General features: G+C 37.9%; 5 protein-coding genes, 1 long non-coding RNA gene and 1 pseudogene across 9 annotated transcripts; 1 reads left to right on the top strand and 6 right to left on the bottom strand.

The window, feature by feature from the left end:
- On the bottom strand, positions 213–1428 carry LOC18793106 (BTB/POZ domain-containing protein At4g08455). The gene is made up of 2 exons (XM_007224572.2): positions 1174–1428; positions 213–939 (listed from the first exon to the last, which is right to left on the bottom strand). The coding sequence occupies exons 1-2, from the start codon at positions 1363–1365 to the stop codon at positions 448–450; spliced, it is 684 nt and encodes a 227-aa protein (XP_007224634.1). The 5' UTR covers positions 1366–1428; the 3' UTR covers positions 213–447.
- Positions 2555–4517, bottom strand: LOC18790605 (BTB/POZ domain-containing protein At4g08455). Its single transcript, XM_020562342.1, has 2 exons — positions 4208–4517; positions 2555–3896 (listed from the first exon to the last, which is right to left on the bottom strand). Exons 1-2 carry the CDS (start codon positions 4394–4396, stop codon positions 3420–3422), a joined length of 666 nt encoding a protein of 221 aa, XP_020417931.1. The 5' UTR covers positions 4397–4517; the 3' UTR covers positions 2555–3419.
- LOC109946812 lies at positions 6363–7459 on the top strand. The gene is made up of 2 exons (XR_002269892.1): positions 6363–6693; positions 7286–7459. It is a non-coding gene; the product is annotated as an uncharacterized LOC109946812 (long non-coding RNA).
- LOC18793530 (BTB/POZ domain-containing protein At4g08455) lies at positions 7643–9513 on the bottom strand. The gene is made up of 2 exons (XM_007224134.2): positions 9188–9513; positions 7643–8397 (listed from the first exon to the last, which is right to left on the bottom strand). The coding sequence occupies exons 1-2, from the start codon at positions 9377–9379 to the stop codon at positions 7843–7845; spliced, it is 747 nt and encodes a 248-aa protein (XP_007224196.2). The 5' UTR covers positions 9380–9513; the 3' UTR covers positions 7643–7842.
- LOC18792496 (BTB/POZ domain-containing protein At4g08455) lies at positions 11201–15282 on the bottom strand. Of its 4 annotated transcripts, none has more exons than XM_020555058.1 (3): positions 15119–15282; positions 12175–12348; positions 11201–11769 (listed from the first exon to the last, which is right to left on the bottom strand). In XM_020555058.1, exons 1-3 carry the CDS (start codon positions 15152–15154, stop codon positions 11320–11322), a joined length of 660 nt encoding a protein of 219 aa, XP_020410647.1. In that variant the 5' UTR covers positions 15155–15282; the 3' UTR covers positions 11201–11319. The 4 variants fall into 4 exon arrangements, with proteins under 4 accessions (XP_020410647.1, XP_020410645.1, XP_020410646.1 ...); XM_020555056.1 differs by lacking the exon at positions 15119–15282 and adding an exon at positions 12349–12587 and having other exon boundaries at positions 12175–12315; XM_020555057.1 differs by lacking the exon at positions 15119–15282 and having other exon boundaries at positions 12175–12282; positions 12316–12585.
- Positions 13672–15112, bottom strand: LOC18790268 (annotated as a pseudogene).
- On the bottom strand, positions 15967–18720 carry LOC18791550 (BTB/POZ domain-containing protein At4g08455). The gene is made up of 2 exons (XM_020555054.1): positions 17311–18720; positions 15967–16727 (listed from the first exon to the last, which is right to left on the bottom strand). Exons 1-2 carry the CDS (start codon positions 17572–17574, stop codon positions 16260–16262), a joined length of 732 nt encoding a protein of 243 aa, XP_020410643.1. The 5' UTR covers positions 17575–18720; the 3' UTR covers positions 15967–16259.

Genomic DNA, 23431 nt, shown 5'->3' with positions numbered 1-23431 from the left:
TGGACAACAGCAGGCTATGAAGGAGATGGAGAAGAAGAGGACAAGCTCGTCTTTTTGGCCAAAACGACGTTGTTTTGGTCTAGGCAGATTCAAATTTTTTTTAAATGACTTGGTCCAAAACGACGCCATTCTCTCTCTCTCTCTCTCTCTCTCTCTCTTATAATTAAGTGGGTGAGGAGGAAAGCCAAAAAACAGGGGTGTGTAGCTCGAGGTGAAAAGCCAGAAAACATTAGTTTTAAATAATTTGATAGGAAATTACTTATTTGTCCTAAAAAATGCCTCAATCATAATTCATCCGCCACTGCGAAGAAACCTTCTCTCAGGGGCGGAGCCACATATAGGCCTGCCATGGTCAGAGCCCCCCAAACTCCATGAAAACTCAATTTTTTCTTATGCATCAACTACAATATTAGTTAAGATATAGCTCTATATAATCTTGCATTTATGCTACTGGCCCTCATACATATTAGCTTCTAGCTTCGCCACTGCCTTCTCTGCTGCTGCTTTATTAACTTGTTTAGAGAGATAGGCTTCATAGATTTCAAATACAAGTTGTGGATCTTTCTCCTTTAGTTCAGCGTACTCTTCCCGGGCAGTAAGTTTGTCCATGTTGTCTATGATCAACGTCAAGGCTGCATGGATGACCGGCTTAGCGTTATGCTGGTGCGCAAAGGTGTACGTCAAAAGTGAATTGTCCAAGTTGAGGTTGGACACCAAGAACTTCTGGCAGTAGTTTTTGAGGTGTTGCACCTGGTATATTTCAGCCATTACTAGGAGGTCACATGCCAATTGCTTGTCAAGGCATACCTCAGCTGTGTATAGGTAGTTCACAAAGGTATAAAGGGCGCCGTAGGACACTTCGCCAATCTGGATGGTGCCGCTCCGGCTTTCTTCCATCTCATTTTCAAGCATAGCTCTCAACACCGGAGAACGGCTCACCTAACACACATAATATAAATCACATTTGCTAATAAATCATTAATCTGCATACAAATAAATCACATCTCACATCACACGTACGCCTACGTATACATAAATAACTCGTAACAAAACACACAATATTTTCTTCTAGGCACATGTGATTTGCCTAGAAATAAACAACAATAGTCACGAAATCGTGGAACAAAAATCAGAGATGATGTAAAGTAGCAAGTTGGCTGAATGGATACTGACCAAAACGGCCTTGTGGGCCGGAACGGGTCTAGCGGCCTCTTTGTCGTCGGAGGCAAACAGAAAGATGTCAGAGAAGGAAGATGGATGGGTCGTGGTGAGAAAAGCAACCTTGGCCTTGTGGTCCTCGTGGCACTGCTTGCAAGTGCCGGCGTCGTCTCCGTCGTATCTGCCCTCGCAAGATATGCACTTCATGTCGAAGATAAGAAATTTAAAGCAAATGTAATTTTAATTTTCATGCATTGATCATTGTGCAGCCTGCCCTGCGTTATATATTAGTAGCTACCTTCACTGGACGGTTCACTTTTCTTTTTCTTTGGTTTACTATTTAATTATTGGACTCCTTCCGGAGGAAGGAGTTCGCCACTTTGGTTTGTAAGGGCCCCGCAACCCTGCTTTCTATCTGTACGTAGGAGATGAAAAGATTGAGGATGATGTTGATTCTCTTTCATGATATACATAAAGATGATCTTAAAACAAATTATAGCTAGATTGATTAAGAATAGTTACTTATGTGTTGTTGATATTTTTGTTCGAATTTTAAAGTTTAAAAAATAACTTGTGATAAAATTTAATCTTTTATTTTAAAACAACTTATTGCAAATTCTAAAGAGAAAAAAAATACAAGTAAGTAATATTAGAAGACTACAAATATAATAAATTTCATTATTGGACCCTTTCCTCTAGAGTCTAGAAGGAGTAGGGATGACAATGGATCGGGTAGGGGTCGGATATGACAATATCATCTTCGTTTCCGCTCTCTATCCCCGAAACCATCCCCGTTTAATAGGTTTCGCTGAATTCCTATCCCCGTCCCCGTTGGGGGACTATCCCCATACCCACCCTGAATCCCCGAATTTTTTTGCATAAAAAGAAATTTATTATACATTTTAACATTAAGTTTCATATTAAATATTTATCATTCAACACATCCAAATTAACTATAAAGTTCAACTCAACTATTTAAAATCACTTCAATATGAAATTCCAAAGAAGATTAGAGAGAATTAGGAGAGGGAGGTTAACTTAGGGTTAAACATAAATATTATAATTATATATTTATTTATTTATTTAAATATAAACATATATATTTTTGAGTCGGGTTCGGGGATGGGGACGCTAATACCATCCCCTCCCCATACCTGTTGGGGATTTTTCAAGTTCGGAGATCCCCGTACCCGATACCCATTTGATCCCGAAATCTCCCTCCGTTAGAATTGGGAACCCAATAAGTACTCGCCCCCATGAGAATTTTTGCCATCCCTAGGAAGGAGTTTCCGTCACTTTGCTTTGCTTTGGAAGGGGCCCGCCACTTTGATTTCTATCTCCACTCTCGCCTTTGTGTGAAATGAAAAGATAAAAGGACGATGTTGATCTTCCAATATAAAATAATCATAGCTCAAATGTTACATTACAAGCACAAAGGCTTAAAGCAATGAGCCAACATTAAAAAAAAAAAAAAAAAATTAAACCCAACTCACTAGAAGCCAACCACATAAACAAACATAGCATAATTCTCATGTAAATTAGTACCAAATCAAACCCAGCAATCGGCAAACAACTCTACTTTTGCCAGTATTCGAAAAAAAGGACAGTACCAGTAAGAGAGCATATCCACTATCTTCCCCCAGACACTCATACAAGCATCACAACACCATCATCATTTCTCCACCAGGTCACAACATTGGCTTCTCCTCCAGAAGATAACCCCAAGCCTCCAGAAAGTAGAAACAAAAAGCCCAAAGCTAAAAAGGAGATATGTTCCATATACAACTAGAAGCACCACTAGATCTTGACATATTTAAAGAAAATAATATGCCTAGCTAAGGGAGAAAACACTTGAACCAAAGAGAGATGGGAGAAAGTATTGCCTAATGCTCCAACTACTCCCAAGTCATTTTTAGCTAAAATTCTCCCAAAAAAAAACTCCTCGAGCATATTTTTAGCCAATAACACAATTTTTGTATGTCCCAATCTTTTTAAAAAAAATTTAAAGGATAATTAAATATTGAAGATTAACCAAAAAAAAAAAAGAAAAAGAAAAAAGACAAGCATTGTTGGAGGAGCATTTACAAGTGCCTAGTAATTACAGAAACTCATTAGGCATTTTAAGTCAAATTTGGCTTTTGGCTGTCGTTGCCGGAGTCTGGAAATGCTCTAGAGTAAAATGAAATTGATTATTCATGAACAAGTAAAACCTACAGCACAGTGAAGGCCGAAGTTGTTGAAAATTGGGGCTCGGTTTCATATCAAGGAAACGTAAACGGGGAATAAACCGTGCGCACACAGGAAAATGAAGAATGTCTGGAGAGAAAAGCTTCATAGATTTCGATCACGAGTTGCGGATCTTTCTCCTTGAGCTTGGCGTACTCTTTCCGGGAAGTAAGCTTGTCCATGTTGTCTGTGATCACTATTAAGGCCGCGTCGATGATCTGCTTGGCATTATGCCGGTGCGCTAAGGTGTAGGTCGAAAGTGAATTGTCACAGTTGAGGTTGGCCAACAAGAACGTCTGGCAGTAGTCTTTGAGATGCTGGACCTGGTATTTTTCAGCCATTACAAAGAGGTCACAGGCGAATTGCTGGTCAAGGCGTACCTCAGCAGTGTAGAGGTAGTTGACAAAGGCACCAAGGGTGCGGTAGGACACTTCGCCAATCTTGATGGTGCCGCTCAGGCTTTCTTCCATCTCATTCTCAAACATGGCTCTAAACACCGGAGAACGGCTCACCTGAAAAACACATGTTGTTCAAAACAACTTTAATATCACAACACCCTTCATATATATAATCAATCAAACAAGTTTTTCCAAAGAAATTATAATAACGCATTGGCCATTTCAAGTCAATCAAATTTAGCATTCATCGACCTACAAATAAATCACATCTCTCATTACATTTACTAATTAAGGTTGTTACATAGTTCTCCAAAGAAATCAACCAATTCATAAAAAATTAAAAATATACAAATGAAGTCCCCAAATTGTTGAGAGAAAAAAACAGTGATGAAGTAAAGTAGCAAGTTGGCGGAATGGGTACTGACCAAAACGGCTTTATGGGCCGGGATGGGACCAGCGGCCTCGTCGTCGGAGGCAAACAGAACGACATCGGAGAAGGAAGCCGGGTGGGTGGCCCCGAGAAAAGCGACCTTGGCCTTGTGGTGCTCGTGGCACTGCTTGCAGGTATCGGCGTAATAATCTTGGAAGCTGCTCTCGCAAGATTTGCACCTCATGTTGAAGAGAAGAAATTCAAAGCAAATGTAATTTCACGCATTCATCATCGTGCTGCCCTGCCTTTTTAGTAGCTTAATTCACTTTTCTTTTTGTTTGGTTACTATATTAATTATTGGACTCCTTCCTCTGGAAGGCGGAAGGGGCCCTCCCACACTGCCTTCTATCTGTATCTAGCCTTTTTGTGTGAGATATGAAAAAATCAAGGACGATGTTGAATCATCTTCCAGGATAAACACAAAGACAATATTGATTTAAAAATTTGAAGAATAAAATGATAACTTTTAAAAAGTTTTAAAAATTACTTATGATAAAATTTCATGTGTTGTTTTAGTTTATTTAAACAACTTCTTGAAAATATTTGCAAAAGAAAAAAAAAACAAGGAATATTGAAAGATGGGGAAGACAGGGTTAGGCTCCATTTATTGAAAATTATAGCTCGTGTTACCATAAAAGTGAGAAATTTTAATCATGTAATCTATCCATATTAGGATGAGTTATACTATATAGTCGTATTCCAGTATCATACAATAATTTCTCCTATTTATAAAAGAATTTTTCCTATCAAATGCACACAATAGGATGGTCAAATATGCACAATTTAACACACATGCCATGCTATTAAAATTCTATGCAAATAGCTGACAAATAATGCCACATCATATGGAGTCGGGATACAACAAACATACGGAAACACTAGGAAAGAGATGCAGAAACTAAACTTCAGCTATCAAAGGCTGAAAATTGAGAATCTTAAGGGTAGTAAAGTGTTACCAGTTTTATTTTAAAACTGAAAAATGTTACCAGACCAATCTTCACATTTTCAGTGTTTCTACAAATGAAAATTGAAAACAAACTGAAATGGTGATCAAACAGAAAGGTAATCACAAGTCATATGAAGTTACAACAACAAACAATCAAAATTCATCCTCATAGTCATTGGCGGAACCAGTAAAAGGGCTGCCATGGATGTAGCTCTTTTGAAAATTAAAATATACTACATGTATTTCAATGTGATTTATCCCATTAAAGCTTATAAACATTCATGACTTTACCTCTTTACATTCTCCTATTTTCTCTATATGTTTTCTTAATATGTCGTCAATATTCTTGACGGCCATCATATCACCCTATACAATTATCTGAAAACGACGTGTTATTATGAAATTTTGCTTGAGGGGGAGGAAGCCATTGTTCTTCCCCCCTCTCCCCTCTTCTCTTTCTCCTTTCACCTCTTCCCCCATTTTCAGAGACAAAGGGTTTTCTCTATTTGTCTTAGTTTTGTTATGATTTTCATCCAACCATTATAGGTGGCTGCGGCTCAGCGTCGGATCTTCATCTGCATTTCGACGTCGGATCTCCACCACCATCTTTTTTGCAATTTCTTTGTGTTCGGAATAAGTTGCAGAGACTCTTTGGGTTCTCTGTGTAGTTTTCACCTCTCTTTTTGTGAGAGTTCTTCATCTTTCCTTTGTGAGAGCTTTTCATCCTTCATTTGTGAGAGTTTTATTTGTATTGTTATGGCTTGGTTTTTTCAAGCTTTATCTTTTTTTTAATTTTTTTATTCTAAGTTTGCAATCTTAGTTGGGATGCCTATGCCAGAGTTTCTTCAATCCTGCCTGATGGTTAGTGGAGACACACCAGATTGTCTTAATTTTGATATTAGACCGCTCCGTTATTGTAATGGCGCTTGTAGCTAGTGGCTTTTTTAGCTGAATTATGAATACAATCATATAATTTCTCAAAAAATAAAAGAAAAGAAGGCAAAGGTCACCTTTTTAAAGTAACCAAATTTGTGTTGGTGACAATTTAAAGTAACAAATTAGTGTCTGTAACACTTTAATACTTTGGTGACATTTTTTATTTAAATATATAATTAATTATTGTGATTAACATCTAAAACAGTAATTTTCACGGCTAATTTTTTACTATGGCCTGCTTCATTCTCTCTGAGCGGTCTCTCTCCCAACCAAAATAAATCAACCTCGCATTCTCTCAGTGACCTTCGACCGGAGAACACGATATCTCGGAGTGTGAGATCTTTCGTTCATCAATTTGTTGGCGAGATCAAATCTCGAATCTGAGAGCTAGAGTGGGCTTGCTTCTCTGGATCATATTTTCGAAATATCCCTCTCCAAACTCTATCCCAATGTCACTATAGTGTCTGCTCTCTCTCTCTCTCTCTCTCTCTCTCTCTCTCATATTTTGATTCAAATAGTGCCCTTTGCTTTGCTGTTCGACTCCTGAAACAAGAAACGCAGGGCAAAGCAACCAGCGTTTCTTCCACAACAATCCAGAGGTATTCACCGATCCCACTTCTGAATTCTTAAAAGAACAACGATTCTTTCAAATTCCATTTTTGTTTTTTTTTAATGGGTTTTTCCCTTTTGCAGGTTCTGTATGGTATTTTTTTTTAGGGGATTTACTATTATACTCAATATAGAAGTCCAAATTGTAAAAAAACCTATATGAAATGGACTTTAGAAACACACTCAAAACTCATTTACAATATAACAAAAATGTTTTTAACTTCTTTTAAATTGCAAAACTACCATTGATTTCTTAAAATAAACCTAATCCCAAAATCTCATAAAAAAACTCAAAACACTCAATAGGGCATTAAAGTAATTTAATAATCAAAATTAAATTCAATAGGGCCTATCATTTTTTGTTGTTTTTTTTTTATATAAATTAAATGGTGTAGGGTTTATCTATATTATTAGTGCTAAGAACAGGTATATGACTAAATATCTCTATTTTTTATGCTCCTTTTGCAATTTTTTTAATGGAAATATAGTCCAATAGTAAAATTTCTCTTTCACCTAATTTTAGTTGTATCTTTTTGTTTATAATCTTAGCGTTCTTTCGTTGTCATTTTGATTTATTTACAGTAATGATGGAGGAGACTTCAATTGTTCATCATTTGTATGTTCGGATAAGAGGAAGGCTTGTATTAGCAGTACTAGATATAGGTCTTGTTAGGCTTCTGTATTGTACTACTTAATTACCATCATGTATAATATTTATATTTAATTGAATATTAATATTAGATTGGTTTTTTTATACACGAATTGCATTACCGAAGAATTATTGTCATTATCTTATCAGGAAAAAATTGAATTATTGTTGTTATGCGATTAAAATATATCAAATGGAAATTGTAATTATTTAAAACATATATATAATTCACAAAATAATTAGCCTAATCAAAGATGAAAATAATAATAAAATATAAGTCTAAAGGCAGCTGGAAAGTCAACATAATGTTGTCTACTTTTCTTTATTAATGGTGACAAAAGCCAATTATTACAACCACAAATCTCACCAAAGTGTCATGGGTAGTGACCTACCCGTAGTACTGGAAAAAAACTTACATATAATGGGGATAGTACTTTTTTGCTATTTTTGGCCAATAATACAATGATATGTGGAAAAGTTATTTTACATGTCATTGCGTTATTGGTCGGAAATAGCAAAAAGTGTTTTCTCCGTTACATTGAGTTCCTCTCGTCTGACAAACCTGTGGGTTTCCAAAAAAAGGAACGCTACTATTGATGATGTTTTTTGTAGTGTTAGCTTGTTTGGAGAAATAAGCTTCATATATTTCGAATATAAGTCGTGGTTCTCTCTCCTTGAGCTCCTCATAGTCCTTCCGGGCAGAAAGCTTGTCCATTTTGTTTGTGATCAACGCCAAGGCTGCATCGATGATCTGCTTGGCATCATGGTGGTGTGCAAAGGTATAGATCATAAATGCATTGTCCCAGTTGAGGTTGGCCACCAAGAACTTCTGGCACAAGTCTTTGAGATGCTGCACCTGGTATTTTTCAGCCATTACTAGGAGATCACAGGCCAATTGCTGGTCAATGCATACCTCAGCTGTATAGAGATAGTTGATGAAGGCACGAAGGGTGTCGTAGGAGACATCGCCAATCTTGATGGTGCTGCTCAGGCTTTCTTCCATCTCATTCTCAAGCATGGCCTTCAACACTGGAGAACGATTCATCTGATCCAGCGCCAGCCAAAATATACATATTGCTCAACAGGAATTCAAAGAGTGCATTGAACAAAAACCAGCTAGATAAAACCATTCAAGATGAAAAATATTCCCGTTTACTGATAAATCATTCCTCCATTTGCAAGTCACATAATCTGATTTGTGTGCACATAGATATATATATATATATATTAATAACTCCTTAAAAGTTAATACAAAAAACAAGGTTTTTACATTTCAAAATTTTCTTTTTAAATAAGGAGGAATAAAAGTAAAGTTGCAGACGAGGTCCCGCTCTTTACACTCAAGTTCAAGTTCGGTCTTTCTTTGAACATTAGAGCATCCACAATGAGAGGGTGTATATGAGGATGTATGTTAAATATACACCCCTTGTCACCGAAATCATCTCCAATAAGGAGATGTAAAGGGTTGTAAATATACATCACCATTATGGAGATGTAAAATAAAATGTACATTTACATTTATTTTTACATCTTTTGCAGGCGGGACCCACCCGAGAAAAGAGAGGAAAAACAAACAAAACAATTATACATCTTAAATTTACGTATTTTCCCATTGGAGCAAAAAATGTATTTACACCCCCCGGAAGTGTAAAAGGGATGTAAAAATGACTTTACACCCCCGAATTTACACTTCCCACTGTAGATGCTCTTATAGTAATTAGAATATTATTATTGTAAAAAATAAATTAAAATAAAGCCACCGAAATGTTTGAACATACAAAAAAAACAAGAGTGACGAAGTAGAGTAGCAGCAAGTTAGCGAAATGAGTACTGACCAAAACGCCCTTATGGGCCGGAATGGGTACAGAGTTCTCGTCGGAGGAGGCAAACAGAAGGACGTCGGAAAAGAAAGCCGGCTGGGACATCGTGAGAAAAGCGACCTTGGCCTTAAGGTCCTCGTGGCACTGCTTGCAGCAGGTGCCGGCATCATATCCGCCCTTGCAAGATATGCACCTCCTCATGTTCATGTTGGGTTGGGGTACTCAAAGATAAATAACAACAAGAGAAGAAATATTATGCTGACAAAAATAAAAAATTAAAACAAGAGGAAGAAATTTAGAGCAAATGTAATTTCATCGATTTATCATTGTGCTGCCTGCCTGGCCCTGCCTTATATAAGTAGCCATCTAGCTTCATTGGACTCTTTCATTTTTCTTTTTCTGTGGTTATCTCCTTCCTTTGCAAGGAGTCGGCCACTTTGCTTTGGAAGGGTCCCGCCATTCTGCTTTCTATCTAGGACGATGTTGATTCATCTGCCACATTAAAATTAAAATATAATAATAATAATGAAGACAATATTGATTGATATAAAAAATTTAAAGATTAAAATGACATTTTTTAAAAGTTTAAAAGGATTATTTGTAGTATCGTTTCCTTTCTTATTTTTAGTTTGTTTTGTCAACGGGACTAGCCGAGTGAAAAAAAAACTTTAACTTTTAGATTAATGATATTATATTCGAACGCTCATGGCACATTGGCTGGCATTATGTGTGAGAAAACTCATTTCCATTCCTAAGTAGTTTGACCCCAAAAAAAAATTATATCTATATTTTAAACAACTTGTTGAACATCATGAAAAAGAAACTAAGTACGGTGAGGCTCTATTTGTGGAAGAATTTTTTCACTATTAATTGGTACTTGAGTTTTAACCAATGTACATGGACTTCTAGTTTATCCCAATTTGAAGACTTTTTCTCTTTTTGAGGACATATATGTGGGGGCGTAGTTTGCCAAAATTTTATCCATTGATCATTTTGCTGCTCTGCCTTTATTAGTAGCTTCATTGGGTTTTCACTTTTTTTTTTTTTGGGTCATTATTAATTATTGGACTCCTTCCACTGGAAGGAGTTCGCCACTTTGCTTTAGAAGGGATCCCCACACTGCTTTCTATATATATCTAGCTTTTTGTGTGAGATATATGTAAAGAGATTTTATATATCGTACTTCTTTTTATTCACTTTAATACTTAAATTATTAAAATGTAAATTTTATTATTGTGTAAAAAGATAAAAAAAGTTCATTCAAATTAATACTTAACCCTAATACATCTATACACACATCACATCCCACCACTCTTCATATTAAGTTTTAGAAAATACAAATTCTTCTACTCTTCTCTTTTAAAGACATAGAATGCTGAGGAACCTACCTCTTTACAAGCTGTGTGAGAGCTGATGAAAAGACTTGTTGATTGCTTGGCTGTAATGATCTTATTCTCTTCCCTTTGTTGATTGCTTGGCTGATGGAAGGGCTTGTTGATTGCTTGGTTGTTTTAATATTTTATTTAAAAATTTATGTTTACTTGACTTCTTATATGCTCAAAAGTAAACTATAGATGATTATTGTACCTTCCGTTGGGTAAAAAATAAAATAAGATGTTGTGGTCATTGAATTTCACTGTCATTAGAAAACGAAACCAAACAATCACATGATAAAAACAGCCTTGTGAAAATGACAAATTCTCATGTATACTACCAATATTGTTTAATGATTTAAGTATTGGAGTGAACAGAGAAAAGTGTGGGGTTTAAATGGAAAAACTCTTATTTTTTATTTTTTCAGTTGGGGTGTATTTAAAAGTAGTTTGGGAAGATAGTGGAGTTTTCTTAGAAATTGTGAAAATTTAAATTAGAAGTTGAGGTGAACAAAGAAAAATGTGATGTTTAAATAGAAAACCTTTATGTAAAAATCAACGACGATATTGATTCATCTTTGAGCATAAAAATTAAGACTATTGATTTTGAAAATTGAAGAATAAAATGTAAAATTTTAAAAAGTTTTTTTTAAAAAAATTACTTGGGATAAAATTTATGCTTTATTTTTAGTCTATTTATATTCTATCAAATATATTTTTTAAGCAGGAATTTCTCTTAGACCCACTGAGGTTTGGCATAATTACAGTCAGACCTCAAATATACATTGTAGTGTCAGCTTGTTTGGAAAAATAAGCTTCATAGATTTCTAATAAGAGTCCCGGATCTCTCTCCTTCAGCTCCGTGTACTCGTCCTGGGAAGCAAGCTTGTCCATGCTGGCTGTGATCTGCGTCAAGGCTGCGTCGATGATCGGCTTAAAGTTATGCTGGTGCGCAAAGGTGTAGGTCGAAAGTGAATTGTCCAAGTTGAGGTTGGACACCAAGAACTTCTGGCAGAAGTCTTTGAGATGCTGCACCTGGTATTTTTCAGACATTACAAGGAGCTCACAGGCCAATTGCTGGTCGAGGCATACCTCAGCTGTGTAGAGGAAGTTGACGAAGGCGCGAAGGGCGTTGTAGGAGACATCGCCAATCTTGATGGTGCCACTCAGGCTTTCTTTCATCTCATTATCAAGCATGGCTCTCAACACTGGAGAACGGTTCGCCTGATCCAGTGAACGCCAAAATACATAATATTTAAGAGGAATTCAAAGAGTTCATTGAACAAAAACCAGCTAGAATAATAATCTTTCCCCAAAAACCAGCTAGTAGCTAGCCATGAGAGAGAGAAAATTACTCTGGCCAAATTATTCCAATACTACAATTTCTGTATAGCCAAGTCTTTTTAAAATTTTAAAAAATAATTAAATATTGAAGATTAACATAAAAAAACTCCTTTAGCCATTTCAAATCAAATTTAGCTAAGTATTGCCCAACTGTGCCAGGAGTTTCTTTGGAGCAAATGATCGAACAGCTGGTGGGCAACAACAGAGGGGCAGGGCAGGTTACACTTCGAACAAAAATTAAGTGATCAAGTAAAGTAGCAGCAAGTTAGCGAAATGGGTACTGACCAAAACAGCCTTATGGGCCAGAACGGGTACGGGGTACTCGTCGTCGTCGTCGGCAAACAGAACGACGTCGGAAAAGGAAGCCGGCTGGGGCATCGTGAGAAAAGCGAGCTTGGCGTTGAGGTCCTCGTTGCACTGCTCGACCTTGGCGTTGAGGTCCTCGTTGCACTGCTCGACCTTGGCCTTGAGGTCCTCGTAGCACTGCCTGCACGCGCTGCCCTGATATTTGGAGTACATGAGCTGGCAAGATATGCAGGTCCTCATGTTGGGGTAGTCAAAGATAAAATCAACAAGAGAAGAAATTTAAAGCAAATGTAATTTCGATTTTCATGCATTGATCATTGTGCTGCCTGCCCTGCGTTATATGTTAGTAGCTAGCTAGCTTCATTGGGCTCTTTCACTTTTCTTTTCCTTTGGAAGGGTCCCGCCACTACGCTTCAATATCATTTGTAGAAAAATAAATAAATAATAATAATAAAGATAATATTGATTGATTTTAAAATTTAAAGATTAAAATGACATTTTGGACGCGGTAACAGACTTTGATATTCTACAATCTGATCTTGTCTATTTAAAATCGTCTTAAATCGGAGTTCTCCCGAAAAGGTAACATTATGATTCTTGCTCAAAAAGCAGACCTAATGCGTTCGAGTTATTGGCTCGTCCAACACAAACTAAGATTATTATTCTTTAGGAGATGTCTAAGCTCCCTTTGTTTTTAGGGCGGATCTACGCCCAACCTCACATCCCAGCAACCGAGACTAATCATAAAGGGGTGGTTAAGTTATTTGCAATAACATTTCAAATTTTTATTTTTATTTTGTTAAAATTAATATATTTGCCAATAGGAACTATCCGAGTAGAAAAAAAAAAACACTGACTTGCAGATCAATGATCTTAACCTTCAGGACATCTTTGCAGTGTTTGGTAGGACAAATTGAAAATAATAATACTTGAGTTATTTTTCAAGTATATTTTTTGCGAATTTTTGTCTTGAAAAATAGTTTTGAAATATTTTTGATATTTTAAAGGCTAAATTATTACAGACAATGAAAAATGTATAATTTGAGAATAATAAAGTATAATTAAAATAATTAAAAAAATTCCTAATTTTAGAAAAACTTAGATAATAAAATTATATTATCTTTAGTTTAAAATAAATATGAAATTAAATAATATATGATAGTTTTATCATAAAATTAATATACACTAGTGTAGCAAAATAAAATAATGAAGTGGCACAAAAAATTGAAAATTGAAAAAAACAGACAAATGACAAAAAGAAAAAAAAAAAAAATCAATCAGACCAATATACTAGGTAGAAAATGAAAACGATAATTTGGTATTTTCAATTTTTGTACATGAGTTTGAATTTGTTCTCAGAAAATGAATTCCAGTGAAAATGAAAACGAGATATCGAGTGCGTTTTTGATAGAAAATGAAAACAGGGCCTAACGACCCCTTATTTTTCAGTTTTTTAAAATGAAAATTGAAAACAAATTGAAATGATCATCAAACCCAGACATTAATCACATATCATATGCAGTCGCAACAACAAACAGTCAGAATTCATCCTCTTAGTTACGAAATGCTGCTTAATAAGCCCATTTGGGCCATTTGGAAAAATAAGCTTCATAGATTTCTAATAAGAGTCCCGGATCTCTCTCCTTCAGCTCTATGTACTCGTCCCGGGAAGCAAGCTTGTTCATGTTGGCTGTGATCAGCGTCAAGGCTGCGTCGATGATCGACTTGAAGTTATGCTGGCGCGCAAAGGTGTAGGTCGAAAGTGAATTGTCCAAGTTGAGGTTGGACACCAAGAACTTATGGCAGAAGTCTTTGAGATGTTGCACCTGGAATTTTTCAGACATTACAAGGAGCTCACAGGCCAATTGCTGGTCGAGGCATACTCAGCTGTGTAGAGGTAGTTGATGAAGGCGCGAAGGGCATCGTAGGAGACATCGCCAATCTTGATAGTGCCACTCAGGCTTTCTTTCATCTCATTATCAAGCATGGCTCTCAACACTGGAGAACGGTTCGCCTGATCCAGTGAACGCCAAAATACATAATATTTAAGCGGAATTCAAAGAGTTCATCGAACAAAAACCAGCTAGAATAGTAAGGGCATATTTGGTATTCAATTGAATTCAATTTTTTAAACTCAAAAATAAAATTTGAGTTCAAAATAAAGAAAACTTATTTGGTATCCATATTTTTAAAAAATCAAACTCCAGAACAACCAAAAAAACACCCCAATTATTAAAAAATATATATATATATATCTATTTTTTCATGTGTTTTTTTAACAACCCACAAATTCTGAAATTTTTAAGACTTGAAAATTGTTTTCAAGTCGCATACCAAACAAGATTTTGAATCTTAAAAATAGATTTAAGAACTCCTGTTTTTAAGAAAAATCAAAATTTTCGAGTCCCTTATTTAAATAGGATACCAAACGCCCCCTAATCTTTCCCCAAAAACCAGCTAGTAACTCCTAGTACTAGTAGCTAACCCTGAGAGAGAGAAAATGACACTGGCCAAATTATTCCAACACTACAATTTCTGTATAGCCAATTCTTTTTTAAATTTAAAAAATAATTAACTATTGAAGATTAACCAAAAAAACCTCTTTAGCCATTTCAAGTCAAATTTGGCCAAGTTTTGCCCAACTGTGCCGGGAGTTCCTTTGGAGCAAATAATGGAACAGCTTGTGGGCAACAACAGAGTGGCAGGCCAGGTTACAGCTTGAACAAAAATAAGAGATCAAGTAAAGTAGCAGCAAGTTAGCGAAATGGGTACTGACCAAAACAGCCTTATGGGCCGGAACGGGTACGGGGTGCTCGTCATCGTCGTTGGCAAACAGAACGACGTCGGAAAAGGAAGCCGGCTGGGGCATCGTGAGAAAAGCGAGCTTGGCGTTGAGGTCCTCGTTGCGCTTGCGCTGCTCGACCTTGGCCTTGATCTGGCAAGATATGCAGCTCCTCATGTTGGGGTAGTCAAAGATAAAATCAACAAGAGAAGAAATTTAAAACAAATGTAATTTCAATTTTCATGCATTGATCAGTACGCTTCAATTTTCAATTTTTATGTTGGGGTAGCTAGCTAGCTTCATTGGGCTCTTTCACTTTGCTTTTCCTTTGGAAGGGTCCCGCCACTACGCTTCAATTTCATTTGTAGAAAAATAAATAAATAATAATAATAAAGATAATATTGATTGATTTTAAAATTTAAAGATTAAAATGACATTTTTTTAAAAATGGTAAAAAAATTATTTGCAATAACATTTCATATTTTTATTTTTAGTTTGTTAAAATTAATATTTTTGCCAATAGGGACTAGCCGAGTTTAAAATAAAAACACTGACTTGCATATCAATGATCTTAACATTCATGACATCTTTGCAGTGTGTGTGAGAAAACTCCCATTCTCCTTCCTAACTTTGGAAAAAAAATAATTATATCTATATTTTAAACTGCTTGTTGAAAATCGTGGGAAAAAAAACACAAACAAGTAATATTGGAAGATAAGGAATACGGTGAGGCTCCATTTATGAAGAATTTTTTTCACTATTGGTACTTGAATTTTAACCGGTGTACATGAACTTCTAGTTTATCCCAAGTTAAAGTTCTCTTTTTGTCGATAAGATTTTTTTATAAAGGACTGCAAACAATAGGATGGTCAAGTGCAAAACTTTCTTCAAGTACATCAACTGCACACAATAGGATCGATGGTCAAATGTGCACACACTGATGCCCTTTTCCAGCACTGCATTACATTAGCTGTTGAACAACTTTCACATAGAATAGTGCCAATCTGCACACAGATCATTAACTTAACGACAAATTATGCCACCAGATACAGTCCAGAGTAACAAAAGCTAGCTCCAATTATGCCACCGGTAAGAATAAGAAAGGCTCCAAAATGCTCATTTGAAAACAAAAACTACATGCATACAATTTATGTTCCATGTGCTACCACAAAATTTACCGCCTGATATTTGTATATTTTTTAGTTCATCTATACTAAATATACAGAGAAAACGAACACTGATCGAAAGCTCAGGTCAGGGTAAGAGGAATTCGCTCACTAGACTATGTCTTCCGGGAAGAATCTTTCTGGGCAGCAGTATTGACCTGTTTGGAGAGATAAGCTTCATATATTTCAACAACGAGTCGTGGATCTTTCTCCACTAGCTCCACGTACTCCTCCCGGGTAGTAAGCTTGTCCATGTTGTCTGTGATCAATGTCAAGGCTGCGTCGATGATATGCTTGGCATTGTGCTGGTGCGCAAAGGTGTAGTTCATAACTGAATTGTCCCAATTCAGCTTGGACACCAAGAACTTTTCACAATAGTCCTTGAGATGCTGCACCTGGTATTTTTCAGCCAGTATTAGCAGGTCGCAGGCCATATCCTCATCAAGGCATACCTCAGCTGTGTACAGGTAGTTGACAAACGTGCGAAGGGCATCGTAGGACACATCGCCAATCTTAATGGTGCCACTCAGGCTTTCTTCCATCTCATTCTCAAGCATGGCTCTGAACACCGGAGAACGGCTCACCTGGATAAGTGTCAAAATGTTTAAAGAAATTCAGAGATGAACCAAAAAGGGACATATTTCCACGGAACACGTGATCTAATCCAAATTGAAAGTCTTTCTACATGAACAATAACAACAACAAACACAAAACGAAGACCAATGCTCATGGATTCATAGCACAGTATATATAATCAATCAAGTTTTGCCTAATACCTAATGAAAATAGTCAAACCCAAATTTACACATTCATGAAAAACCCAAAATTGATCAAAGATTCAAAATACTTGAACTACTGAAAAGGAAAAAATTTATCAGGAGAAACAAAATAGTAAAAGGCAGGAACTTGAATGTACATTTCTAACAAATCACACACAGAAGACACACAAGTTGACAATCACATTAAAACAATACCCTGCCAAAAGAGCCATATATCATTCTCTTCTCAAGCTAACCATTTTCCAGCTCTATGTAAACATGGCACATTTCATTCAGACAATAAACCAAACACAAGGTGCGCAAACTAAAAGGAACAAAACCCACAGACCCACCAAGAATTTACAACAAAACGAGACCAATCAATCAACTTGGCGAAATGGGTACTGACCAAAACGGCCTTATGGGCCGGAACGGCTACAGGGGCTCCGGCGGAGGTATCCTCGGAGGCAACCAAAACGACGTCGGAGAAGGAAGCGGGGTGAGACCTAGCGCTGGGAGTTGGGGACCAGAACTTGAGGAAGGCGACCTTGGCCTTGAGTTCGTCGATCTCGCGCTTCAGCTCCTCTTCGGTCTCGTTGGCCTCCTCGTAGCACTCCTTGCACGTGCCGGCGGCATCTTCGTCGTAGAGATCCTGGCACGATATGCACTTCATCTGATCGCAAAACTGATAAACAGCACTTCAGCTCCTCTGCTCGCTTTTCCTACTCAAGTGAAAGTGACGAATCGAACAAAGCTCCGGTGGTGCTGATATGGCTTTGACAGCTATTGACTCTTTCGAGGAATGTGTGTATTTATAATAGTTTACACAATTTAGCTACCATGTTTAAACTTGATAGATGAAAATGACTCTCAATTTGACACACTATGATTAACAATGGGGCAATGGGGTGTGTCGGTATGCTATTTCCATCCAGCCCTAATACACGCAATACTCAATTCGACCAAAAATATGTATACATATATGAACTGAAAAAGCATCATGAGCACAACATATCGAACACTATACTCGAAAATATCTCCAAATCCATTCATATATTCAATTTTTATCCTCCATACCCAACTCATTAGAAATAAAACTGATAAAAATTCTAGCTTCAAAATTTATTTTCAGATATGAGAAATTGAGTTATGGGGACGGATTTGGTGGAATGAAATACAATTTTAAGAGAAACTATACAATACTATTGTAGTACCAGCTGACATTGCTGATTGATACTACCGTCCAATAAAATTTGGACTTGTGTACAACTTATACGCATCAGCAACCAACATGTATTGCCGTTAACACCCCGTAACCTCTGTAAAAACAAAAAAATTACCCGTTGACCACCATTGTTGCAAACTAGAAATACTTGACACTACTACTTTCTCTGGGGCTGCGCCACCTGAGAGTGATGACGTCCCTATGGTGGCTTTAACCGATGCCCAAACTCGTCGTTGCCCATCGCAGACTCACCGCCAAAAAAAAAAAAGAACCATCGCAGACTTGGGAGCTTATCAAGTCACTTGCCCTATTCCTTATCGATTTTGGGCCTCAATTCAAAAGGTTAGGATAGGTTCCATCGGCCTCCGCCATCATCTTAAGCTCTCACTAATTTTTTTTTTTTCCATATTCTCCCATGAGCGGTGGCTGACAAATTAAAAAACAAGGCTACAATTAAATCTTGCGATTGCATATTTCCCATGAAAATAACCAACCCCTTGCGCCTCCCACTGGCCATGAATCAGTGGCTGGAGCTTATTTATTTGGGGTTATGACCCAAAGTCAAATAATAAAATTGCACACAAATTTTTGGATTTAAGACTGAAGCGCTGAAGATCTAAAGCCACCGTCGGATGACTTCAAGCTTTTGGCAATGCCACCAGAGAGTAATGTTCAGTCTGTTTGGTTAACGTTGATTCTAACGACGGTTACGCATGTCCGAATTTTATTGGACAGTAGAACCAATCAGCAATGCCCGTTGGTACTGTTAACTGTGATATTAAACAGTTAGTAAATCAGGTGTGCAAGGCACGTGGGTTGTTAGTAGAATTAGTTAGACAGTTAGATCTGTTATACGGGTAAGCTTTGTATAAACTGATATAAAGTGTAACAGTGCTGGTGAATTAGTTTTAAGAAATACAGAAATCAGAATTTACAATTTTCTCTCTGTTTCTATTTCCTTCCTCTTCTTCTTCTTTAGATATCGTCTTCACTCCTCTCTGAATATGTTTGTTCACATGGTATCAGAGCCCTCAGTGGCTTTCACATAATCGATCGATCCGGTCCGCGCTTTCTCTGCCTTTCAATTCCAACTCCGTTCCCCATGATTCTCTGATTCTCGTCTCAGTTCCAATTATATGATTCTCTGATTCTCTTCCCCATTTTCTCTATCTCCTCCCTCAAATTCAATTCTAGGGCTTCCTCTGATTCTCTTTCTTTCTTCCTCCCTGATTCATCATGGCTTCTTCTTCCTCCGTCAAGATTGATGGCCTACTTAGTATGGTTACCATTCGTCTCAGCGACAATAATTTCCTGAAATGGAGTTTTCAATTGGAGTCTGTGTTGCAAGGGTATGAGCTTTTTGGGTATTTCGATGGCTCCATAGTTCAGCCTCTGAAATATGCCATCGTGGACGAAGAGAGGGTAACTTCTCAAGTCACAGCAAGTTACAAGGAATGGCTAAAGACTGACAAGGCTCTCCTTAGCCTGCTCATTGCCACTCTGACGGATGAAGCTTTGGAATATGTCATCGGAACGAAGACGGCTCGAGAGGCCTGGCTTAATTTGGTGGACCGTTATGCCTCTGTTTCACGAGCCCGCATCAATCACTTGAAGACCGAGCTTCAAACCGCTCAAAAAGGGGGGGACTCTATTGAGAGATTTCTTCTTCGGTTAAAACATATTCGGGATCAGCTTGCTCAAGCAGGTGTGAAGGTCTCAGATGACGACTTCATGATTGCTGCCCTCAATGGGCTGCCTCCTGAATATGACATGATCAAGACTGTCTTGATTGCTAGAGATTCCTCCATTTCTCTGAAGGACTTCAGGGCTCAATTGCTTGCAGCTGAACAAACTGCAGAAGCAAGAATTTTGACCCACTCTGCTATGCTTTCTTCTCACCATCCTGCTGCTGGATATCATTCGATGGTTGCTTCTTCCAATGGGTATGCTCCTCCTTTGTCTACGAATACAGGTTTACTGCCGATTCCTTCTAGTTCAACAGTTGCATGTTATGCATCTAATGCTCATAATCGGTTTCATAGCTCACGTGGTGTGTCTGGGGCGAGTGGTTCTCTGATGTCCAATAGTTCTAATGGTTTTGGTAGAGGAAAGTTCTCTACTGGAGGATTTGGCAAACCAGCATCTGCATCCTCTCAGATGTCGGGCTCCAAATTTGGGTCTAACTCGTTTCATAGGAGCAATATTGTCCCTGAATGTCAGATTTGTTGCAAGCGGGGTCATACTGCTGCAAACTGTTATTTTAGGCATGATACCTCTACAGCCCAGGGCTCTGCCCCAGTGATTGAATGCCAGATCTGTGGCAAAAGGGGGCATGGAGCTCTTGATTGCTACCAGCGTTCCAATTACTCCTATCAGGGACAACCTCCTTCTCCTAAGATCTCCGCTATGACTGCACAGAGCGCTTATACCCCTACTCAAGTCTGGATTGCAGATAGTGGTGCATCTCATCACATGGTTGCTGACGTATCCTCATTGCATCATGTTACTCCCTGTGAATCTGCAGAACATGTTACAGTGGGAAATGGTGAAGGTTTGAAAATTCAGAATATTGGCACTACATCCCTCTCTTGCAGCTCTTCTTCTTTACATATGCCATCTGTTTTTCATGTGCCTAAACTGTCTGCAAACCTCTTATCTGTTCATCAGTTGTGCAAAGACAATCAGTGTCTTATATGCTTTGATGCTTCTAGTTTTTATATACAGGACAAACGAACCAGGAAAATTCTACTTCGAGGAATGAGCCATAATGGTATCTACCCCATCCCATGTACGCTGCCATCACAGTCCAAGGCAGTGGCATTTCTTGGAAAGAAAGTCAGTTCCTCTTTGTGGCATCGAAGACTTGGCCATCCCTCCAATGACATCGTCAAATTGATGCTTAAGAATTCACAGTTAGAGTCTCTAAATGATGATTCAAAAGTGATTTGCTCTTCTTGCCTTCATGGGAAAATGCACAAGCTGCCATTTACAGATACTCATATTAAAACTAGGATTCCTTTTTCTAGAATCCATAGTGATGTATGGGGACCTTCCCATTTCAAGTCTCTAGATGGCTATAGGTACTTTGTATCGTTTTTGGATGAGTGTACCGGTTACTTGTGGCTTTTTCCACTATTCAATAAATCAGAGGTGTTTTCTAAGTTTCTTCATTTCACTGCATATGTTCAGAATCAGTTTAAGGCAACTATTCAATGTCTGCAGAGTGATGGGGGTGGTGAATATAGTAGCCACTTGTTTTCTAAGTTTCTGTCATCCAAAGGTATTCTTCATCAAGTGTCCTGCCCATACACACCTCAACAAAATGGAATGGCCGAGCGAAAGAATAGGCATATTATCGAAACTGCTATTACTATGTTGACTGAAGCTTCATTACCAGGAAAGTTTTGGTTTCATGCGACTGCTCATGCTGCCTATTTAATAAATCGAATGCCAAGTTCTACCTTGGATAATCAAGCTCCATATTTTCGGTTGTTTGGAAAGGATCCTAGTATTCACTCATTGAGGGTTTTTGGTACAGCTGTATATCCTTATCTTCGTCATTATAATGTACACAAGCTACAACCTCGCACAACTAAGTGTGTATTTCTAGGATATGCTACTGGATATAAAGGGGTTATTGGATATAATTGTGCAACTGCAAAATGTGTGATTTCTAGGGATGTCATCCATGATGAGTCTGTGTATCCTTTTGTGCCTCCCATCACTCCACAGCAGTCCTCCACTTCATCTTCTGGTATGAACACATCTCCAATTATAATTTCTCTCCCATCTCAGTTAGAGTCTGATTCTGCAGGTCCTGATATATCTGAGGGTATGGTCTCCGTAAGCTCCAGCTCTATACCTGCCCATTCTATTCCTAGAATTGGACCTATATCAGATGCATCTCCCTCTGTACAGTTTGAGAATGATCAGCATGCCTTTAGTGACCAGCAACTACAGGCTATCATACCTTATGACGCCTCTTCCCCTCTTCCACTTCCTCCTAACCCAGAACCAGTAAACACTCATGCAATGCAGACTAGATCCAAGTCGGGTATTGTTAAGCCGAAATAGTTTCAAGATTATCAAGGCTATTTCACCTGTTTAACTGCTGGTGTTGAGTTAGATGAACCGTGTAGTTATAAGGTGGCCTCGTACTCGGCTGAATGGCGGCAAGCTATGCAGGAGGAAATTGAGGCTCTTCAATCCCAAGGTACTTGGAGTTTAGAGCCTAATCCTGGCAACAAAAATATAGTTGGAAGTAAATGGCTGTATAAAATAAAGAAGAACTCAGATGGTTCTGTTGCAAGGTACAAAGCTAGGCTAGTTGCTCAGGGATTTAGTCAACAACCTGGTTTAGACTTTGGGGAAACATTTAGCCCTGTCGTCAGACATACCACAGTTCGGTTGGTATTAAGTCTTGCTGCTTTGAATCAGTGGTCACTAAGGCAACTCGATGTGAAAAATGCCTTCCTTCATGGAGATTTAGAGGAGGAGGTGTTTATGCGTCAACCACAAGGGTATGAAGATCCTGCTCATCCACAGTATGTGTGTAAGCTCAAGAAATCATTATATGGTCTAAAGCAAGCTCCAAGGGCTTGGAATGCTAAATTCACAGGATATCTGCCAGCACTGGGGTTCAAAATATCCCACTCTGATCCGAGTTTGTTTGTGAAACACGAAGGTTCAGATGTGATCGTGTTGCTGCTATATGTCGATGATATTATATTAACTGGCTCTAATGCATATTTGGTACAAAGTGTGGTTGATAACCTGAGTTCAGTATTTGAAATGAAAGATATGGGGCGCCTTGCTTATTTCTTAGGATTGCAAATTACATATCCTGCCTCAGGAGGTTTGTTTGTGAGTCAAACGAAATATGCTAAGGACCTGTTGCATAAAGCTGGAATGCAGTCATGCAGAGCCTGTTCAACTCCGTGTAAACCACATAATCAAATTTTGACAGATTGTGGTGAACTGTTATCTGATCCCACCATGTTTAGAAGTGTTGTTGGGGCTTTACAGTATTTGACATTCACAAGACCTGACTTGGCCTATGCAGTAAACACAGTCTGTCAATATATGAATAATCCTACTGATGTTCATTGGTTGCTAGTCAAAAGAATCTTAAGATATGTTCAAGGTACTCTGAGTTTTGGCATCAATTTTACGAGTATCAGTTCTAGAGTAAGTGATCCTTGGCAGTTGTCAGCATATAGTGATGCTGACTGGGCTGGGGACATCAACACAAGGAGATCTACCACAGGTTTTGTAGTGTTTTTAGGACCTAATCCCATCTCTTGGC

The sequence above is a fragment of the Prunus persica genome, chromosome G1, assembly GCF_000346465.2.
Source record: "Prunus persica cultivar Lovell chromosome G1, Prunus_persica_NCBIv2, whole genome shotgun sequence".
NCBI lineage: Eukaryota > Viridiplantae > Streptophyta > Magnoliopsida > Rosales > Rosaceae > Prunus > Prunus persica.
This window is presented reverse-complemented; position numbering and strand designations above follow the sequence as displayed.